The sequence below is a fragment of the Haliotis cracherodii genome, unplaced genomic scaffold (genome assembly GCF_022045235.1).
Source record: "Haliotis cracherodii isolate W230 unplaced genomic scaffold, xgHalCrac1.p SCAF_2, whole genome shotgun sequence".
NCBI classification, from domain to species: domain Eukaryota; kingdom Metazoa; phylum Mollusca; class Gastropoda; order Lepetellida; family Haliotidae; genus Haliotis; species Haliotis cracherodii.
In genome coordinates, this window is record NW_027266275.1 from 53562909 (window position 1) to 53587224 (window position 24316).

The 24316-nt window shown below is 38.3% G+C and overlaps 1 protein-coding gene across 1 annotated transcript; it reads left to right on the forward strand.

The window, feature by feature from the left end:
* Positions 1-776: 776 nt before the first annotated feature.
* On the forward strand, positions 777-24010 carry LOC139468235 (UPF0193 protein EVG1-like). Its single transcript, XM_071250069.1, has 7 exons — positions 777-867; positions 3578-3640; positions 9577-9673; positions 9852-9937; positions 20295-20438; positions 21900-22000; positions 22459-24010. The coding sequence occupies exons 1-7, from the start codon at positions 777-779 to the stop codon at positions 22576-22578; spliced, it is 702 nt and encodes a 233-aa protein (XP_071106170.1). The 3' UTR covers positions 22579-24010.
* Positions 24011-24316: the final 306 nt, after the last annotated feature.

Below are 24316 nucleotides of genomic sequence, written 5' to 3' on the forward strand. Positions count from 1 at the left end.
TATGAAGCAGAATATTTGTTTGTTTATTTGTTGTTTAACATCGCACTCAGCAATAGTCCAGCTATATGACGACTGTCTGTATATAATCAAATCTGGACCAGACAATCAATCCAGTGATTGACACCATGAGCATCGATCTACGCAATTGGGATACGATGACATGCATCAACCAAGTCAGCGAGAGACGACTAACGTGGTCGTGTGGCCAGGATATTTTACTCGACATATGAAATATCCTCTATGTATATATGACAATTGACTGTGAATACTCGAGTCTAGGCCAGACATTTCAGTGAAAGACATAAATCAAAACGAACATCTATACACGCAAATATACACGCGGGCATTCAGTTGATCGATCTCGAGCCTGGAACCCCACATGTTAATTAAGTAATGATTAGTAATAGTCGTGAAACAGGACTTCTTGATATAATTTATTTATCCAGAGTATGTTTCCTGTTATTTTAGGAGTTGAAAACAACAATAACTCTATGTCAGCTTTCGTGACTTTAAAAGAAGGATTTATGAAACAAGCACTAGGTATATTTTGACAGATGGTATCAACATTAATTACGAGCTACTTAAGGATGTCAGTATGAATAATTTTCATATGAAAAGAACGAAATGCTAAGCGGAGCTTGTTGTATGAGTTAATTACGTTAGTTACTAACAATCATCCGCATTAGCGACATCTCGGTTTCCATGGATTCATGTAAACACCGCACACTTTATATAGCGGAAGTGACGTTTTGCTTGGATTCCATCAAAGCTTCAAAATGGCGGCCCAGAGAGCTAACGTGCAAGCAGGAGGCTTTTGGAGTACCCCTCAAGTACAATATAGCAAACAAACACATGATTTATTGAAAGGTAATCAGAAAAATATCATGTACCTCTTTGATTAAACAGGTTATTAAAGTATACCATATCCCTGTGATTTTAAAGGAGACGTTAAAAGAAAAAACCCATATCGTTTTAACTTTTTTATATGAATGTATTATTATCAACACCTCATGACGACCCCTTGACTACATTTGTGGAACTTTATCATACAGATAATGTTTCATCTTCGACATGCAGTCACAGTAAATTTTGAATTAACATTATTTAACGTTTTATTATTTATGTCTATGATGTGAAAGTGTCACCTTTGTCAACACGATCAATCCGATCTCCGTATTTCTACACTTTCCACTATTTCTGATACCACGCCATGCATATTCATATCTTTGATTGTTTATGAAGAAGAAGGAATCTTTTCATGAAGTGTCATCTGCTTTCAAGCATTAATCAAGATTCGGATGGCTATGTTTATCGCGATTACATGCGCAAAAACAGAGGTGTAGCATTACTAAGACATTGTAAATACTCCGATGATGGCTTGTTTTTTTAGAGAAAGTTGTATTTTACAAGTGACTGAGATGTTTAACAGTTGTTCATGTGATTAATACACCTTATTTAGCTTTTGTGATATATATTCAGGTCATTGAAAAAAATTGACAATTTCAGTTATGTTGAAATGATGGAAGAATTTTTCAAGATAGGCTATTCAAGTCTGTGTTGCTTTTTGTTTAGTGAACCAGTCAGATTGAGACATAATTAACATATCGTCGAGTACCATATTTTTGAACGACACAAATTTTTGAACAGCCGCATTTGATAGTGATTTGTTGCATTAAAATGAGAGGTGTGACGTTATTAAAGCTGCCGACTTGAGAATGCACATGTTTGGTCTGTCAACATTGGGTTCATGTGAAGTACTGTACACCTGTGAGAACACTCCATCATCATTCAGAATTGTGGTGCCCGTGTCAAGATGAAAAGGAAGAGTACAATAATGTAAACACAATAATTTGACAAATATTCATATTTTGTGAATAGGTTTCAAACTTTCAATTACTTTTTGAGTTTTAATGCCACTTGCAAGAAGTATTTTGAGAACTGCCCAAACATATTTTGCCCAAACATGTCTGTTCATTCATGGAAATCCGGCTAAAGTACCAAATCAATGAGGTGTTCGAAAATAGGCGACTTCACTCAAGTGCAGAAGAAATTTACAGGCAAGGTAATGAAGGGCACACCTTTTATTGAGTGTAATTATTCTTTTGGAATGTAGCTGAATTCTATTGTTGAAGACATCACCTAGTGGTATGAATCAGAATTTGAGCTTTGATTCAGTCATTCCTTAAAATATCAGCAATGCCATCTTAACTGTTCGAAAATAGTGTACGTCAGGATATACAGGGATTTACCTGGGTTATATATTTTGAAGGTCCTTGGAACCCACAGCCTTTAAGTTTAGGGGTCCCAGGTTAAAAAACCTACAACATGGGGGGTCCCAAAGAAATTAAAAAACTGAAACAATGTTGATTCAAGTAAAATAGCTTTATTCTTCCTTATCCTCAGTGTTTGATGATGTTGCACTTGAAGACATACTTGAACTTCCCCCCCGACGAAAATTTTCCTCAAATCCTGTTGTTTTGCCATGCTTTGAAACACACACTTGACCCTGAGACAGTACGCCACCACAAGATTGCACATACTCCATAGGCTGGTAGTTAATAACAGAATGCACTACCAAAACTGGAACAGATCTACAAGTGCTAGCTAGAAAATTGCGAATTTTTCAACTGTATATAGTATTTTTTAAATGATTACACACAAAAATTAGTTGTAAGCTGGTAAGTGCTGCCAAATTATGAAACAGCATAATTATTTCCTAAACATGCATTCAAATTTTTTGTATCCGAGCTTATTTGGGACCACCCCCATGGTCTAGTGGTAGATTGTCCGCCCGGAGAACAGAAGGGCTGGGGTTCGATCCTTGCTCACGTCATATCAAAAGATGTTAAAAGATTGCACTTGTCATGCTTGTTGTTACCCTGTCTGGTGCATTAAGGGGCTAAAACAAGGACTGCTCGGCTCAGTCAGTATGCTGTGTATTCATGTTAAACTACAGGATGGGATCTCAGTAGGCTAGCACTATACAATCAGCCTTGGTCTAGACTAGTACAAGCAGACATGCACCCACGCACGCACACACACATACGTGCATGCACATTGTCAAATAAGTGCAATAATCTGGAACGCGATGCTAAACCCCATTTCGGGGTCATGGGTGACCCTGTCATCTAAGGCGCTACATTTCGCTGCGCAGAGTTGCGTCCCTTGGGCACGCAAGAAACCTATGATTGTGGGTTCGAATCCTGGTTCGCCCTGATTATGTTTTTGGTTTGTCAGCACCAAACACATGCTCTTTGGTTTTACTGAAGTGGTAAATGTCTGAAACCTGCATCACTTCGGGCTTTCCGCCCACATAAAGCTGACACGTCGTGATATAACTTGAATACTGTTAAAATCTACGTTAAACCAAACTCACTCACTAAACCCCATTTCACCTCACCAAGTTGATTTTTCTGTGGATTTGAGTCCGGTAAGTCCCTGTATACATTATATATACCTTGTGCGTTTTTCTATGGTCTATCATGTTCATAAATGGCTAGGTGCGTGTCTGGTGTATCTGATGTATCATGCTGAAACCATACATAACCTGGGTGAATATTACTTTTTCTATTTTCAGAAATGATGAAAGAGTCCAAATTAACAAATTTTCAACAAAGACATCTTGAGAAGTCTCTGAGAGGTAAGTACAGCAAATGCCATTCATTTTTGAACCAGTGATAGTGCTAGGTTTTTACATGTTAAACTTTCCGGGCAATGAATACTCAGTGGACTATTTCATTAGTAAAGATATTTCTCTTGTTTAAAACCTAACAACATCAACATTGAAAACATTTTAGATATTACTACTACTGCCTGAGATAATAAATCCGAACTGTTACATGTTTAGACATATTAAATAGTGATTAATTTCCAATTTCAGACATGATAATAGGGTACTTCAGATTTATTTTTGTTTTGATCAACATTGTTATGTTAATTACATTTGAGAAGATTCACAGGATATGCTGTTATTTTTTTATGTAATATTAATCCAAAAGACAGTAAATTAGTAGTGCCTGTTTAGAAATACCTTCATTTTTAACATATCCTTTCTCACACTGCATTTCTTGCTTCTTCTTTTGATTCTTTATATGTAGAAATGTGCTCACACAAAGTTTCCTGCTTCTAAAAACATTTCACCCAGACTCATCCCAGCATCACCATGGTCTATAGTCTGGAAGGTAATTTAAGGTACCGACGTTTACTACAATATCTGAAAAACTATTGGACCTTCTCCAGTCAAAGTTGGTATGAGATTATCATGATTATTAAACAGTCATACATAACTGGATAGTACATTTAAAGACAATTGGTGCATGAATGAAAAATCTGTCTATTTAGCTATCACTATATTACATCAACAACCAGACCTGTTTGTCACGGGTGGAACGAGCATTCATTGAAACAGCCATCTGCATAATGCTAGCCCTGCGTAACAGGGCCATATGACACAGTTGAACCAATCAACTCAACTCGAAAGTGTGCACGGAAATCACACACGCACGAATACGGTGTTAGCGTTGGGCGTCTCAACGTGAGTGATTCCCGTGCACCCTGTTGAGTTGATTGGTTCAACTGTGTCATATGGCCCTATGACGCAGGGGTAGCATTATGCAGATGGCTGTTTCGATGAATGCTCAGGACACAGGCGGTTTCGACTTCACATCAGATTGATTGTATAAGTTTGTTCTCTACTTCTACTGGGGAATGTAAAAGCCGGGTTCGCTCTTGCAACCTCAGATAAGAATCATGGTGCTTCCTTGGAGAGTCACCAGTTGGGTGATCAACATTATCGGGATAGATCATCAAATGATCGACATTTATGGGATCAATGTTCCAGCTAAACGGGTCGACGTTCTCGGGACCGAAACAAATGAGATCGATGTTCTAAGGGTCAACCTTCTCAGGATCTACTGATTGATCTCACAAGTTGATGCCTCGTCTTTGAGATAGACCTCTGACCAGGATCGACATCCACATTTGAATGATCGATATTAGAGGGATGTACATTCCACAGATCTACATTGATCTCAGAAGACTGATAAGATGCAGACATACATCAAGTTTGACATTGTACTGATGAAGATTGTCTAACCGATTCTTCAGATCGATATCATTCATCAGGTCGATCCTACATTGAGGGCGAGATAGATCTACCTCTACAGGCCACTCTGATCACCATCGACGTCGAGACCGATCTTGATCTTCTGACCCAGACTCGAATCAACATGGCTATCGACATTTGACCAGGGATCGACATCGATGTAACATTTATAGGGATGGTCATCACAGCTTAGATCGATACCCCTCCTCTATGGATTGAAACTGTCACATTTGCTTCTTCCCTTATGCAAAGCCTGGCTGTTATGTATTGATACCCATCGTATCCGGATTACAGATTTATGTCTGATTATTATCGCTATATACCACCCTGAGAGTGACATCATGATTTACATCAATACACAGATTCATCAAGAATCCTAACCAGACAGGCACTCCATTGTTGCTTATACCTCTTTCGTCGTTTTTTCAAGACCACATCAACGACCATCACTTCACTAGCAAATAAGGAGGACACACTTCTACAGTCGTGCCGCATTCAGCCTACCACGACCCTACTGTATGATCAAGACTGGTTATTCAGTTGCATAGACATTATAATGGGACACAGATTTTTGAACAACTTGAGGTGGAAGGCTGGTCCACTTGTATCTTAACGTCATCCTCTGCCATCGAACCACTCTGGGGTATGAACCACTTGCTGAAGAATAACTTTGAGTTTTCACCCTTAAGATGTTTTTTCTCCTGGCCCTGGCCCTATCAACTGCTGCTAGAGTGAGTGAGATCCACGCTCTCGATGGTAACAGGATCAAGTTTGAGAGAATACACAATGGGAAGGTCTTTCTGGGGCTTCATTGGGACCTCATCATGGAGAATCAGCTTATGCCCGGTTAGAGCTCTCTGAGTTTACCTTGACGCCACTTCGGGGCACCACTTCCGGACTCCTGCAAGAGACTCGTCATCCCATTTCCTTTTGGCTCAACTCGACTATCCTTCGCGCCTACACCTACACCTGGATTGCCTCCTCCTGTGACATCCAATCCTGTTTGAGTCTAGAGCCTTGCACAGCAACTGCACTTTGTCCGCCATCATGGAGTTTTTTTGTGGGTGGAGTCCGACACTGTCTGGTGATCTACCTCGTCAACATCAAAATCGTCAGAAGACGCGGCTGTCCCAAGCCCCTAACTGCTCACCTCTGCTTTAGGCACATTATGTCTCAGTATTGGTTTCATGATCCTCTTGCGGATGTTGTCAATCTTTCATCTTCTTCTCTGAGTGTGCTTCAACCCTGCGGGTGTGATTGATAGCTTTGACGAAGCATCAAAAGAGATGCCAAACTGGCTCTTCATATTGTCCATCAGCGATAGTGGTGTGGCCTTTCTTGTAGAACTGATTATCTGAAGACCTCTTCCGGATTGGTTTTAAGTCTTATGCTGAATAGATCTTTATTCAAAGCTATACGGTCGTTTGTGTAACAATGTCTTACGTGGAAACTTGTAACACGTCATACTCGATTTCATGATGTTACATCCGACTAGCGTCAGGGTCACATTGCCTCTTATGATCTTTTCACCCACTCACAAGTTCTTGTGGTTCTTTATTTGTTTCACTGTTTAGCACCAGCTTCCTCGTGTACATCTCACGGTTGTAGTCTTTATAGACTAGGGTGTCTGCACCCTACCGTCCACCCTTAGGATAAATGCATAGTGTGAAAGAGGATAAGTTTAAAAATTTGTAAATTTTACATTAAATTGTATATTTATATACTTATGCTATCTCCCACGCTATATGCCCACCTGACCATCCCCGCATCACAGCTCCTGTAGCCTGTCCGCTCAAGAAAGAGCATGATGTGGCAGGGGTAGGCAGGTGATCAAGTGAGGCAAGGCCACATGCACTACAGGTCACAAGGACCAGTGTGTGACCAATTTCTTTGGGTGGTGACCATGGTGATGCTGTGTTTGGGTGAAATGTTTTTAGAAACTTGAAACTTTGTTCAAGCCTGTTCCCACATGACAATCGAAAGAAGAAGGAAGAAATACATACTGTGAGATAGGATAAGTATATAAATATACAATTTTACAAATATCCATACAGTGTTTAATAAGGCACCTTAAATGATGCAAAGATTGATGTATTGTTGTCACCAAATGGCAATTCATTCATTTTGTTGAATGCTATGACTGGAGATAAGCAGATCTCATAGTTAAGCTGAGGTAATAACTTGACCTTTGTAATATGTATCCCACATCTTCTTGTCATGATCGTTATTGGAACAAATTCATATTGAATTACGCAAGTTAATCCTGTTGTTACACTATCTGGAAATCTGGTAAATTAATTCAATTATAAGCATGAAAAGTACTGTACGTATTCGCCATAATAAGCATCCAGGGCACTTAGAAAATTGACAAAGGGTAGGGTAGAGGTTGGGGTGATGTTTTCAGAGATCAAGTGGTAGTGAACAGTCTTAGTTCAAACATCAATGAAAGACCAAGGTTCTATTCCCCACATGGGTACAATGTGTGAAGCCCATTTTTCGGTATCCACCGCCGTGATATTGCTGAAAGCGTAAAACCATACTCACTTATTCACTCACTCTTGGCTCTATCGTGGCACCACCCCATGTAGAACACAAGTTGTGTCCCTGGACATAAAAACACTATGTGCAATCTGATGGCTGTTCTAACCTCGAATGGCTTCACAAAGACGACTACCATAGCAGACAACCTGGTCGATCAGATAACCAAAGGAGTTGAGATTTCATCCCGACAGACAAACATGATGACAGATTACCACTGTAAAGCAACTCATTACAAATATGAACTTCATGTATCCATGTTGCTCAATGTACAATGTGAAAAGAAACAAAGGTTTTTATGTTGTATAGTATGTAGTCTGAAATTCTGAAAATTTGCAGTATTTGCACATTGAGCCTGCTTCATGCTGTGTTCGCAAGTATTTTCTTCTGAATCAAACTTTGCTGTCATATCCCTTTATTGTTAATCTGTGAAAATATAAAGCTATGTTGAAGTAGCTCTTATACAATCTTTTAATGGTAATGCTCACATTGGTTTCCTGTAATACATGATTTTTGGTGAGTGTGGCCTTTCCAGGACAAAGTTGACCATATATCTGTAAAAGCTTTGGAAAAGGCAGAAAAATGTCCTCTGCCTGAGGACAATAATCATTCATACTGATACTCGCTCAATGAACCTTGTACAGTAAACTACAACACGCTTATGACGAACTGTTTTTGTGGTCCCAGCAATTTGCTATATTTTATCATTTAAAATTGATGGATATATATTGAAAATGCTATAATCAAAATAATGAATATAGCAAACTCACTTTGTGTTCCCGTGTGTACCCTGTCAACGACAATGTCTATGTTTATAACAAACAAATCAGCCTGTCAGTACATCCGCTGCCCCTCACAACTTTTCATTGCTCAATGAACAGTTGAAGACAAGTGATTATCTGGATTAAGCAGCGGCAGCAACTAACACTTTTAGTCCACTAGTTCTTTATAATGATAACATATTGCAAAACCCCTGTGAATGGCAAATTTCTAATAGTACTTATGATACCTTAACTATTGCACAGTTTGGCTAGGACTACAGGTCTAGTGCAACTTTCTAATGCTGTTAAGTACTGACACATTGTCCTCAACTTACAACCTCAGTTAACAATAGTAAAACAGCGTTTAGGCGATAACTTTTGAAGTGGATATATTCTGTCTATAAAATGTGACAACTAGAAAATCGGTCTGTCAAAATGCTTATGAATAACGAACTACGCATATAACAAACTAAAATTAGTGGTAGCTTTGAGTTTGATATAACTGTAGTTTATTGTAGCTGTAATCCATAGCTGATCACTGTAAAAACTCCAATAAACCCGATATTCTAGCTATGCAGTATTTGGAGAATTACTTATAAGCTACAAGGCATTATGGATTATGTGTCCTATGTGCATGATGTGTTTTTTGTTGTTGCTTTATCATGCTTATTTCACCGAGGGATAGGTAATCTGTAATTCTGGGTTGCAAGTAGACTATTCTCAACATTACTTATCGTCTTTTTTTTTTCAAATTTGGAAAAATGGTAGTTTACCGATCACTAGTGTAGACATCAGCACAGTGAATGTGTTTGTGATGTCATCAACAATGGACAATATTATCTTTATCATTTGCAGCAATGTGTTGATATGATGACATGTTGCTGTGGGCCGCTTTGCAAACAATGAAACAAATTGTCTTGAACTTGCCCATCAGTATGAAGCAGAAAAATATGATGCACTGTGAAAGTACGGAAAATAATTACACCGATTCTATTGACCATGTTGACCCTATGGTGAATAATTAATTAATTAGTGATATAGCAAATATAGGTATTTAAGGTCATTGGTTAAAAAATTATAACCAGCTGTGTACACTGTATATTGTTAAAAGCACACGTTTCATATGCAGTGATATGTTCATGTTGCCTGATGAGTGACTGGTCACTGTTGTAGGTGGGGACAGTCTACCTTCTGCATGTGCTCCAACTACCAGTGCCAGACCGAGACAGAAGAAACCCCCTCAAAAACCAAGCAAAATAATCAACCCCAGGTAATAAGAGGGCAATCCTTTTTCTTAAAAAAATGATGTCATCATGTGTGTAGCTCACCTTGACATGGAGGTGATTTCATAACAGCTTGTTCAGGTGAATTGTGTGGTAAAATTATACAAATTCTGACATGCTAACTCCTGCGTTGTCATCATGTGTTATTCAGACATTTTGTTCCAGGACTTACAGTGGTGGTGTCCGGACAAAAGACACAATGGAAGAAATGGGAGCATTTGAAAAACCAGATTATGTTCCACCGAGACAAAGTAAGTTTGAATAATTAACACAACCTCATGTATTGGTATTTAATTTTGTAGGAGAGAATGAAGAGATGAAAGTTTGTTTACAGAAACAGATTTACTATAATCATGATATATATTTTGCTTTCTGATTTCACTTTTTTTATCATCTTCCTGAGGCAAGTGAGTTAACTAACAGTAAAAGTCCAGTTTCCACCCTTGCCAAACTTGGCTGGAATTTCGTGGCTCTGTTGTAGTGCCACCAGTGGCGATTGCATGTCCCTTCTATGTCCCTGTGGAGACCCGGCGTAGAATGTGTCCCCAGCACCACAATGCTGGTTGTGAGAGGCGACCGAATTGGGCAACCTGTTTGCCATTGGTTGCATCCCTGTGTTGGCGGTGGATGGGAGTTTGGTGGTTGGGGGCATTGGCTCCAGGAGTAGTGTTCCTTTGCCCAATACACCACTTCGACCCTTACTTTGCCAAGATGGGTGGAAGGATGGGCCCGGTCCTATCAATCAGTTGGTCTTGTCGAGCCCTGTGCATTGAATTTCATTTGCACATTTTTGGAAAGTCTATAATGAACTATATTTCATGCTATTGATTTGGTCAATTTACTTCTGACGTTATTTGACAAACAGAACAGCGTCATATTATACTCCTGCACGTGTGGGCTTTTGAAATGTATTTTGAACTATAACTGGAAAATTTCCAGAAGGCTCATCAGTGCTCATGGACCAATCCTGGTGGAACATTTTTATGTTGTTTCTGTTTGAGTATATCCTCTTGGTATCCTTGGTGTCAGAAACCCACAGGCATATGACATAGTCCTTGTTGACACTCCATGGTGGGTGGGCACCCAAGAGGCTGAATCAAAATCACTACCAGCATGGAACTCCCAATGAAAAACTGTTCTTATGAATCACATGATAGTCTGTGGATGCCCTCAATATTGGTTATTTCTACTTTGGATGACACTCCTCTGAAGATCAATCCATTTGCTGTTGCAAAGGTTATACAAGGCATAGATGGAGATGTTGAAGATGTCAAAAGATTACGCAGTGGATGTTTGTTGATCAAATGTAGGCGACACAAGGAAGCAGTTAGCTTTCTTTCAATTAAGACCCTTGCAAATGTTCCTGTAATTGTTTCCCGGAACGACAGAGGATGATTCCTTGCTGATATGACTGAGAATGACTTTTTGGAAGAACTACAAAGCCAAAATGTAATATATCTGTAAAACACTTTTCCCCTAAAAGAAATGGTGAGTTAACTAAGACCAATACTTACTTATTCAATTTTGGTTTACAAAATATTCCAGATTCCATGAGAGCAGGTTTTTGTAGCATCAAAGTGGAAATGTAAATTCCTAACCCATTGAGATGCTACAAGTGTCAGCATTATGGCCATGGTTTGAGAACATGTGATAAGCAAGCTGCTTGCCACCGCTGCGGTGGCAGGTGTGCAGATAGTGCTACCTGTGACAAATGTGTAAACTTTGTTTCCTCTTCTAAAGACTGTCCTACATTTAAACGTGAGTCCAAAATTGTAAAAATAAAACATGAAAGGAACATCTCATTTCAAGAGGCGAAGAAGATTGTTCTGGATGAAGGACAGTCTTCTCGCAGTCCTTACTCTAGCTGTTTCACAGCCAATTTCACAACATGCCCCACAACGTATTCCACAGCCTGTTTCATGCACAGCTGTTGCATGTCAGACAGACTTCACCTGGACCAACAAGGAATCTCCTGAAATCATTTCATTATCTGCTGATACAACAACTCTCCGAGAAACTGACAGTTAGTTCCCAAACAACTTCACAAGACAAATCATCATCTCAGTCAAATAAATAAACTGCAATCTGAAACAAATGTCAAACACGTATTTAAAAACAAACCCAAACCCAGAACAGAATCATTGACAACAATATTAGAGTGGCAGACCCTCAAAAGGATGGAAAAACCAGGTCCAATTGTTTAATAAGTTTGGAACCCTCGAGGACATGGACGTGTCAGATAACTGCCGCCATAGGGCACACAGTTTGGCGCCCTCTAAGAAAGGACTGGGTAGATCCTCAGTTAAACTTCCGAAGAGTAATGTCTCCACATATTGGAACTGTAGAGGACTCAGAATCAATTTTGACAATTTTTAACTCAAGATTTTAATCCATCAGCATTATGTTTGCAAGAAACATACCTAAAATCCACAGACAAATTTGATTTAAGACATTATGATTCCTACCAGTGCTTGTCTCCTCAAGGTGAGAAGGCTACTGGAGGATCTTCTATTTTGGTTAGTCAGAGCACAATTCACAGCCGTGTTCTGCTAAATCCAACAGATGCCCCACCATCATCAAGATGGAATTTTACTGGACACATTATGCACTGAAAGATTAAAGCCCAAATTAATTCTAAATGTCAATGATCCTATTCAAGTTTTTTCTGATGAATTAAATATAATTGCTGATGAATGTATCCCAAAGTCCTCTACGGTTCAACATATTTGTAAACCATGGTTGAACACTAACTGCAAACAGGCTAGAAAGGCTAGGAAGAAGGCAAAAAAATAGTTTCGTCGCCATTCCACAATTCATAACTTCAATTTCAAATGCCAAGGCTTGTCGCACATTTAAGCAAAATAAACAACAGTCATGGCAAAAATATGTTTCTAAAATTATTTCAAGAACACCTATTTCTAAGGTTTGGAATATGATGCAGAAACTTAAAGGAAAAAGGTCCAAATCCAGTGTTCACCATCTGAAGGAGGCTGACACTCTTCTATCAGATAAATCTGATATTGCTAACAAATTAGGTGAATCATTAGGTAAAAATTCCTCATCATCCAATTATGTACCACACTTTCAGAAATTTAAGGAACAGCGAGAAAAAAAGAAAATGAATTTTTAGTGAGACAATGGTGATGACTATAATGAAATCTTTTCCATTCATGAGCTCCATACCACCCTTGGGCAATCTTATACTTCTTTGGGGCATGATAATATCTATTTTCAGATCCTTAAACATTTACCTGAATCGTGTTTAGAAACAATGCTAAATATCTTGGACAATATTTTGACTTCTGGTAATTTTCCATCATCATGGTGAAATGCTACTGTCGTTCAAAATCAAATAACCTAAACCTGATCGAGATCATACCAATCTCTCTGATTACGGGTGGGGCAGTCGGTTAAAGCGTTGCTCTTCATGCCGAAGACCCGGGTTTGATTCCCGACATGGATACAATGTGTTAAGTCCATTTCTAGTCTCCCCCGTTGTGAAATTGATGGAGTATGGCAAAAAGCGGTGTAAAACCATACTCACTCACTAATTACAGGCCAATTTCCCTTACTAGCTGTGTTTGTAATACTATGGAATGTATGTAAATAACTGTTTAGTTTGGTACTTGGAAACCAACAATCTCATTACTAATATTCAATGTAGTTTCCGCAAAAATCGAAGTACCATTGATCATTTAGTATGTTCAGAGTCTTTAATTGAAAATTCCATGATAAATAAACAACATGCTCTATCTATCCTTTTCATTCTCGAAAAGACATTATACTACATGGAAGTTTGGCATTTTAAAAAATCTTCATGATTTCGGTTTAAGGGGCTGTTTGCCTCTATATATATCTCAGTTTTTAAAGAGAGACAATTTCAAGTTCATGTTGGTTCACGGGGCACAGGTGGCCCAGTCATCTAAGGTGCAGCGATTCGCTTGCAGAGTTGCGTCCCTTGGGCACACCAGAAACCTATGATTGTGGGTTCGAATCCTGGTTTGCCCTGATTATGTCAGCACCATACCCGTGTTCGCCTGCATCACTTTGGGCTTTCCTCCCACATTAAGCTGACACGCCACAATATAACTGGAATACTGTTAAAAGCTGCGTTAAACCCAACTCACTCACTCATGTTGTTTCAACCCTGTCTGACCGTTACAATCAGGATCAGGGTGTCCCACAAGGCAGTATCATGACTATCACATTGTTTAGCATAAAGATTAACAGTCTGTCAAAGGTTTTGAACAATTCAATTGATGGATCTTTATTTGTGGATGATTTTAATATTTCTTGTCGTAGTAAGTCATGCATATGATTGAAAGGCAACTGCAACTGTGTTCAAATAAAATTCATAAATGGTCTCATGAAAATGGTTTTAAGTTTTCAAAAGCCAAGACAAACTGCATTCATTTTTGTAGAAAATATAAGCTGCCTAAGGACCCTTATTTAGTTTTGGATGGTGCTCCTATCAAAGTTGTCAAAGAGGCCAAGTTTCTTGGTATTATTTTTTACCATCACTTGACCTTTCTACCGCAAATAAACTATTTAAAGACTAAATTCCTGAAGGCACTTGATTTAATAAAAGTAGTTTCAAATTCAAAATGGGGAGATGATCAGAAAACCCTCCTCCAACTGTACAGAGCGCTCATCCACTCTTAACTTGAGCTTATAAAAGTAATTTGAAAAAAGCAGATAGTCTGTATGTGAAGCAGGATGAACCATCACTTACAAGCGTAAAGAACTCTCTAAAAAACCCGTCTCTTACTCCACCCCTAGGAATCAGAATACAATCTCATATTTCTTCTGCTCAAATTAATTTAGAAAATATAGCCCAGACCCAGACCAAACTCCTGTCTTCTCCACCATGGCATTTGGTAAAACCAGAGGTGGATCTAACATTAATGAAGTTAAAGAAATCTGATACAAATCAACTACTTTATCAACAATAATATAATCAGTGAAGAAATACACATAACACTTACAAATCAATATTTACAGATGGCTCCAAGGATGGTGATGCAGTTGCCATCACCACCGTCACTGGTTGCAGGGCTATCTCATCAACACTATCAGAAAACAGTTTCATTTTACAGTAAAATCAAAGGCTATATCAACAGCACTAGAGTACATTAGTAAACAATCCAAACATAAGCAATATATCATTTTTTTCAGACTCTCTTTCTTGTCTTCAGGCATTTAAAAATCAGAGGTGCAAACATCCACATTTAATCAAAATTCTTGAATTATATAATGATCTTGCCACTGGCCAATAAATTTGACATCATTTTCTGTTGGTTGCCCAGCCATGTAGGAATCACAGGGAACACAATGGCCAAATCTGTGACACCAGTTCAAATTCCATACAGCGATGACCCACCTGTAACCAGATGTTACTTTTGAGATCTTATGCAAAAGAAGTGGGACACCCAAGTAGGCATAAATAAATTACATGCAATAAAACCAACTATTGGTTACACTTACATGGGTTGTCAATCCAGATTTAAAGAGGTCATTTTACGATGATCTGGTATTGGCCATTCCAGATATACACATGAATATATATTGAAAGGTGAAGATCCTCCATTTTGTATACCTTGTGATGAGAGAATCACAGTCAAGCATGTCCTGCTTAACTGTTTTGATTTTGCCATCACAAGGGATCAATATTTCAAAGTTTCATCCTTTAACATGTTCAAGGATCTTTTTAATATAAATTCTCATTTAATCATCGGTTGTTTAGAGAAATTGTGTTATTTCCTGAATTTTGATTGATATGTTTCTTACATAATCAAGTATGTTTTTATAATTGGCAGAATAAATTTGATACCTGAGATTGTTATTTCCTGTATCCTTGAAGGGGGTTGAAGTAGTGTAAAAGGATTGTCCCTTTGAGAGGGTATGTTAGACCATGTCTTTCAAAGTAGTTTTATTACTGCCACATGTTTTTTAGTCATACAATATATTTTGTTTTATTGTTTTGCTAAATTTGTCAATCATCGCCAACAACTTAAGGGATGGTGTAAATCCTGCTGGGGTCCATGCAGGTAACAAATGTATAGTCTAAATGTATTTATTATGTTTAACCCGTGATGGTCACAATATGGTTGAAATATTGCCGATGTGACTTTAAATTTTTTCTCACTCACCACCCCCCTCCCATTGCTTAATCAGATTCCACCTCTCATATTACTTGCATGTGCTATAAACAAAATGGCAGCCCAGTCAAGATGATCTGATCGATAATCAACATCCTTATTGTAATAAAATGGGTCTTACCTCTTGAAGTTCATGAAATCTGATTAAAATCTGAAAATATTTGGAAAACATATGTCAATGACAGTACACATGCTCTGCAAATCCTGCACATATTGTTTATGAACTGAATGGTGGTTTTGTTAAGCGATTTTGATTGGACTATGCATATACTACAGCGGTAGAAACTAACACTTTTAGTTCTGTCATGTTCTGACTAAAGGGGGTAGCTTATCCAGGTAGAACAAGAGATGACAATATACACAGATTTATTTACATGAACATCATATATATAGGTAGCTAACAAATATCTATAACAATGGTGAGCATACATAGACTTCCCAGGGACCAAGCATGTTCCTAGGGAGGCGAGAGCAAGTCTGAAGACACTTACTTACTTATATTGGAGATTTTAAGTGCGCTTTCCGACTGCAAGCGTATGTCGCACACGGGCCCGGCCAGGCCATTTACTGTGTTTCCGAAAGGGGGAAAAGGAAGTGGTGGTGCAACCTGGGAGGGGGGTTCAAGGGCTGCTTATATAGTCATTTTGAGATTTGGAGATTTGGAATGAATGCCAAGAGCATGTAGAGTGCGAACTAAGGGAGCTGTGTGTGGTGGATGGTTTGTTAGTTTTCGTGATTTTGGTTATATTAGTTTATTTGGGGTTTAGATGCGACTAATTAGTCCTGTTTTAATTAAGTATATGCCTAAGGCTTTGAATTTTTCTAATTTATTTTGTGGATTTAGGATGGATTCTAGAGTAAGTGCAGTATTAAGATTTAGGGTGGTTTGTAGTGTGGTTCGGTGTGTTTGGTAGTGTGTGCAGTGAATGAGTATGTGTTCTGGTGTTTCTTGTTGTTTGCAGTGTGGGCAGGTTCCTGTTGCGTGTAGTTTAGCTATTTTAAGGTGGTTATTTAGTTTGGTGTGGCCTGTTTGTAGTTTAGTGACTATTCTATTGATTTTTGGGGATGGGTGTAGTATTTTTGGTTTAGTTTTAGAGTTTTTTTAAGAACTTTTCTGATTTGGCTATTTGAGTTTAGGTATATATTTTGCCATTTTTTGGTGATTTTTTGTTTAGTGACACTTTTAATTTCTGATTGAGATAGGTAGGTTTAAGTTTATTTCTGAGAGTTTAAGGGATAATTTGGCTGCTTTATCGGCGTTTTCATTGCCAAAGATTCCTACGTGGGCGGGGATCCAAATAAATTCTATTTGTTTGCCTGCCATAGTTAAGTTGTTTGAGCTTTTGAGTATTTGGTTTATTAGTTTGGAGCGTTTTTTTGTGTTTTTATTTTTGAGGTCTTGCAGTTCACTGAGGGATTTTTTTTTTTTTTAGGTTGCTGATTGTGTAGGGCTGAGGCCATGCCCATTAGTTCGGCTGTGAATATGGATTGGTTGTTTGGGAGTCGGTAGGATTGGGTGATTTTAGATGGTTGTGCGATGTGGACTCCGAAACCTTTGTGTTTGGAGATCCGATCTGAGGATCCGTCTGTGTATATATGACATCAGTTTGGCCAATTTTCGTGTATGTATGCTAGTGTGGTGGTTTTAGCGATGTTAGGATCAGTCTGTTTATTTGGTGTATTGACTAGTGTTGTGTCTATCTTAGGTATTTTAAGTTTTGGGGTGAAGATATTTGATTGTTTACTGTTTTGTTTGAGATTATTTATTTTGTGTTCATTTAGGTAATTGATTATTCTTTGGGATATTGGAGTAAGTAGTGGATGTTTCCGCGCTAGGGCTTGGTTTTTGGCGCTAACATTGTTGTTTATTATGTTTTGGATTAGAGGGTTTGATTGGGATGCGGCCCAGAAGTTTAGGGTTAGTTGTTCCCTATGTAGTTTTAGTGGCATTTCTCCTGTGAAGGCCTGGAGTGATGTGCTGGAGGTGCCATGTTGAGTTCGTGTGATTAGTTTTAGAGCCTGATACTGGATTGAGTCTAGTTTTTTAATGAGAGAGTTGTTTAGGGTGTTGTAAATGGCACAGCCGAAGTCTAGTTTAGAACTAATTGGTGATATATAGAGTGAGAGGAGGGTGTCCCTTGAGGCCCCACCAGTTGGAGCCTGTTAGGCATCTTAGCTTATTTAGATCTTTGCTGCATTTGGTTTCTAGGTTTTTAATGTGTGCTTCCAAGGTGAGATGTTCATCGAAGATCAATCCTAAAAATTGGTTTGTTTTTGAAATTTGATTTGTTTGTTTTTTAGTTGGAGATTTGGGGAGGCGGGTTGCATATTTTTGTGTTTAAATACTATTCCTGTTGTTTTTTCCGAGTTAAGGAAGAAGCCCCATTTGTCTGCCCATTGCTGTATTTTATTTAGAGACTTTTAAGTAAGTTTTGGGCCATTTTAATGCTTTTAGTGCGGATCCAGAGGGCTCCATCATCCGCAAATTTAAATGTGTTTACTGGGGGGGGAAAATCCCTCGAAAAGGTTGTTGATCATAATATTGAAGAGTGTGGGGCTTAGGATGCTGCCCTGGGGAGTGCCGTTTTCTAGGGGACACTGGTCCAATAGTGTTTGGTCTGTGCCCACGGTGATTTTGCGGTTTGTAAGGAAACTTTGAATATAGTTTATGATTTGACCTTTAAGTCCTATTTTTTGTAGTTTTTGTATTAGCCCGTTAGGCCAAACCATGTCGAATGCTTTGGAGACGTCTAGAAAGATGCCTGTAGTATATTGTTTGCTGTGTTGGCCTGTTTTAATGTCCTGCTCTAATCGGGCGAGGTTATGTATGGTTGAGCGGCCAGGAGTGAAACCGCTTTGGTCTGGATTGATTATGTTGTTTTGTTCTAAACAGTATTGTAGCCTGTTTTTTGCCAATGATTCCATTACTTTGCATAAGTTAGAAGTTGGGGAAATTGGTCTGTATGAGTTAGCCTGGTCAGCTGGTTTGTTTGGTTTTGGGTTCGGTATGACCAGAGCTTGTTTCCAAGGTGATGGGACCTGTCCGTTTAGATATATGAGGTTATAGAGTTTTAGAAGAGTTTGTAGTAGTTTGGGGGGTAGTTGTTTAATTATCTGGTAGGAAGTGAGGTCTAAGCCTGGGGCTGTGCCCTTTTTCCTATTTTTGAGGACATGTGTATGGGAGATTTATTTCTAGGTTATTATCTTTTGGTTGTAGACACTTACTTACTTACTTATATTGGAGATTTTACGTGCGCTTTCCGACTGCAGCATAATTCGCACGCGGGCCCGGCCAGGCCATTTAATGTGTTTCGGAAAAGGGGAAAAAGTTGTTTGGCAATCCAGTAGGGTGTTTTAGTGGTTGCTTAAATAGAATTTTGGAAATTTTGAGATTTGGAAAAAATGCCAAGAGGGTTTGGGGGGCGAACTAAAGGAGCTGAGTATGGAAGTTTGTTAGTTTGATTATGTGGTTTGGTTTTGGTAGTTTATTGGCGTTTTAAATGCGATTTATTAGTCCTGTTTTGATTAAGTATACGCCTAAGGCTTTGAATTTTTCTATTTCATTTTGTTGGTTTAGGATTGCTTCTAGAGTAAGAGCCTTATTTAGATTTAGGGTGGTTTGTAGTGTAGTTCGGTGTGTTAGGTAGTGGGTGCAGTGTATGAGTGCGTGTTCTGGGGTTTGTTGTTGTTTGCAATGTGGGCAGGTTCCTGTTGCATGATTCTTTTGGACGGATGTAGAATTTTTGGTTTGGTTAGGTTTTTTTTGAGAACCTTTTTGATTTGGCTATTTGAGTTTAGATATTATCAGTTATTCAATTTTGGGTGATTTTTTGTTTGTTGACACTTTTAATTTCTGATTTGGAGATGGGTAGGTTTAAGCGCTTATTTCGGGGATTTTTAGGGATAGTTTAGCTGCTTTATCAGCGTTTTCATTGCCGTATATTCCTACGTGGGCAGGGATCCAAATGAATACTATTTGTTTGCCTGCCTTAGTTAAATCGTTTGAGCTTTTTAGTATTTGATTTATTAGTTTAGGGTGGTTTCTGTTTTTTTTATTTTGGAGGGCTTGTAGTCTACTGAGCGAGTTGGTAAGTATTAGGATTTTTTGTTGTTTTTTAGATTGTTGATTATGAAGGGCTGAGGCCATGCCCATTAGCTGGCTGTGAATATTGATTGATTGTTTGGGAGTCGGTAGGATTGTGTGGCTTTAGTTGGTTGTGTGATGTGGACTCCGAAACCTGTGGATCTGTCCGTGTAAATGTGACACCCAATTTGGCCAATTTTCATATATGTATGTTTTATGTGGCTAAATCAAACGCTGTTATGTATATGAATTGGAACAGAGAGGCTTCAGCATTCGGTTGGAAATATTGAACTGATATGCTTCACTTGATTGATGATAGTATAATTGAGTGGTGAAGGAATCAAATCATTTAATTTTCTCCTCAAGACACACGGTCAGCTCGTGAGAAGGAGAAACTAGCAAACATCATGGCCTATGGAGAAGACATGGACCCCATCCCAATGGCTCGTGTACGGAAACGTGTTGAAATGGAGATTGGAGAAGAGTCTGACGTGGATAGGTTCCAGGAATGTAAGTACACTGATCGTTACAGAATCTCAAATACTTTATAGAATCTTTGGGGGCATGTAGGTTCAAATCGTTACACAGCATCACAATAAGATGTTAACAAAAACTTGTCGTAGCTGGAAACTTTGACATATTTCTACAGAAAGCAGTGTTCTAAGTTTAGCACACAATTCAAAGGGTCCATGTCATTGGCTAAAGTGTTAAAAATGAAAGATTTTGGCAGTTCAGAGATTTAAATGCTTTGGAAGCAAACCTATAGCAGCGTTAGAAATTAGCACTAGTCCTTTAGTCCTTGCCAAACTGTCCAATAGTTACGGTATGATAAGGACTAATAGAAATTTGCCATTTCTAGTGGTTTTGCTATATGTTATCATTAGAGGACTAGTGGACTGAAACTGTTAGTTTCTAACGCTGTAAAGGACAACCCTTCATGTTGAACACTGTCAAGAGAGACATTGATGGATTGAGATTAATAATAGAGATTGCTTTAGATTGTCATGTTGCCTAACACTGCTAAATGAGGGTTAAATTAAAGAATTAACAACCCTTCAAGGACTAGCTGGTGCTGAAAAGAACCGACCCTCCATAAATCTCATGAGTCAACTGCAGTGAACTTGGAATTCTTGGTACCATAATACCATTTATTACTCCCCCATGAAGAGATCACCTGTTTAATATATGTACTGTGGGAACAAGCTTCTCTAACAAATATTGAAAACTCCCAACATCCCTGGGCATTTTCAATGACATTGCATGTAGAGATGATAGATCACTGAGTGGAGCTTATGCACACTCAACGACCCCAGGCATCCTGTTGCTAGGCTGACGTCACAAGGCATTGTTTTACCTGGATCTTGCAACAAAATTCCACAAATTACATCATAGGGCATTGTGATGTGATTGTAAACTTTGTGGTGCAAGGACCTGTTCTACACAAGGTGATCGTTGTCCAAAGAAAGTATGGGAGTTACAATAACTTAAGTGCTGCGGTAGCTTTTTTGATCGGACCCCTGAATTTTAAGGTTGGGCTGTTTTATGGTACTAAGTTAATCTGTATCAACATTTGACTTGTTTGAAGTACTATTTTGTTAAACTCAATTGGAGTAAGCTGTGGATCGCGTAGATGTCTGCCTATTCACTCACGACAGTGAAATTAAAAAACAACATTATAAATGGAAGTGATAAATAAATAGTAAACTCTCTGCCATGTACCAGAAGTATTCACTCGTTTCATAAAATTGGTATTACATGGGAGCAAGTTCAGTATTCTTTATCATATAATGGATAGTGTTATTGATGTGATAAGCCAATCTGGTCCAATAAAAAGGCAACTGCTATCAACTGGCAGGAACTACTGTTAATGAGCTCCATACATCAACAGGGTGCATCAGCTTTTATCTGACGTTATCGTGTCAAAGTTGTTAATGAAATGTTTGTGCAATGATCAATGTTTGTATCCTACAGTGCAAGATGAAATTACGGAAAGACGTAACTTTCTGGCCGACATGGAGAAGCTGGGACAAGGGTCTAAATATAGAGGCATCATAGAGACAGAAGTATCTCAAGTATGTACACAAATTGTGATAAAGATGTGAAGAGAGAATGACAGTTTACTGTCATTTGTGGCTAAAGTAGCTCCATTAACCCTGCAAGTCGCCATTATTTCTTTTCATGGGTCAGTTCTTGCAGGTATCTGTCTTCAATGGATGACTGATGAAAGCTTTTTCATGCTTTTGTATCCCCTTGTACATCAGCACACACCTGCTAATTTATATTTACATTTACTACTTAATGGCTCTGCGATAAAGTGGAGCAGTAGGGTAGCCAAGCGGATTAAGTATTGGCTTGTTAGGCTGAAACCCAGGGTTTGATTCCCCACACAGGAACAATGTGAATCCCATTTTGGGTGTCTGTTGCTGTGATATGGCTGGAAAATTGCTAAAAGTGATGTGAAACCAAACTTATGGGATAAGTACATGATTGAGGAAAGGATATTTCACTAAAATTATGTTTATTTATACAGAAAATAAGAGAAATGGAAGTTATCGACAAAAAGAAGACTGAAGAGTTGAAACGTCTGATAGAGCAAGAAGACAGAAATAAAGCCACATCAAAAGGAATCCCCCAAGCATCGGTCTCCTGAAAGGGGAGATAACTCTATCTCACATGACCCCAGCAAGACTCTACAATGTATTATTGATCACATGGAGAAGTCAAATCTCAGTCAAAATGTGGGGACAATCTTGTCACTGTGATAATTGGACACATTGATTCGAGTTGTGTAATCTATTATGGTATTATAACTAACCAAATTAATCTGTCATTGATGTCAGATTTAACACATTGGTTTGTTTCTGATCCATTGATCAGGTGTTAATAGTGTCGGATGATGCAGTGAAACTAGACAAGCCATATCGTCATCAAGCCATCAAGCCATATTGCCACGTCACTGGACTGTTCTGTGTGATTTCACTACAGACTACTGATGCCTAAGTAATCCCAACAAATGTAGAACTAAGTCACTCTTTAAATATTGAATGAAAACTGTTCCACACAGAACATCTATTTGTGAGGAATATTTAATAATGTGTTCCTCCCGATTCTAATTCACATATTAGCTGACAGAACCCAGTCGAGGCTTTGATGTTTTGGCATAGACACAGCATCATTGGTTTGAAAGGCAGAAAAGGAAATTTAGATAATAATTTTGAGCAAGTTAATTCAAATGTTGACTTCCATTTGCCCTGTGTTTGTAGTTCCCTAGCTATGTATCACTGACTGCCAGTACAAGACTCATTGTCAGACAGCTTGTATCACATTTGTGATTTGAAAACTATTATATTTGTGAAGTGTACTCATTTCATATGTTAGATGACTCATAACTACTTAATTAAGGCCATGATAAATTAATTGTCAGATTTTTAATACCCTGTCTCACATAATTTATTGTCCCCAAGAACCTTTCATTACTTGATGTGAAACACGTCAGGGTTTGATTTAAAAAACTTGATGCACATGTTAACATGAAAAGCTAGTTGCACCAGACTAAAACAGGTTGCACCCTGGTCCCATAAATTTATCAAAGTTGAAACATAGATGCATAAACTCGTCTATATACGGTAAGTAAAATCACAGACCTCCGATGACTGTGTGATCGATGATCATGAAACTGACACAACACAGGGATTGGTAAGGAATGGTAAATAAAACTGAGAGACATTGAGTTTGTTCAAAGATTGATGTGTTGACAAGAAAGGCTTAGTCAGACACAAATTTGAATTTTGGTGACATGCACTTAGTGCATATAGACATAAATATAAGGTTGCATTTTTCAATATTAGGTTGCATTTTTCAGTAATAGGTTGCACTAGTTGATGTTTTATATAGCTAAATTTAGCCCTGATAGTCCTCCCAAACTTTCATGCTTCATGTGAATCACATCCATCCACAGCTAATGTACAATGAATGAAAATCGAATACTTAACTTTATGGGTGTAGGTTTACAGAAATCGTCACAAGTAATTATTTATATCTCCTCGTGTATGCATTTACAATCACATTCCACCCTTACTTGATTGTCATCATACAAAGTATTGTTTTGTCATGATTTTATGATTTTTCACAATATTCCATTTATCATGTCTAACATATATATATTAAATATGTTTTTGAACTTTGGGCTTCAGCTTTTTACTGCCTGGCATTAAACACTCTTTCCCTCGATGCATTTTCTAGGTTTCTTACTTCATTAGAACTTGGTGACAAAGTGTGGAGTACTTCCGGTCACTTGTGGTTTCAGAAAGCTGCTGATTACATTAGAACTTCAGACAAAAGTATTATGTCCGTAGCTTACTTTTGAATTAGTTATTAGTATGTCCTGT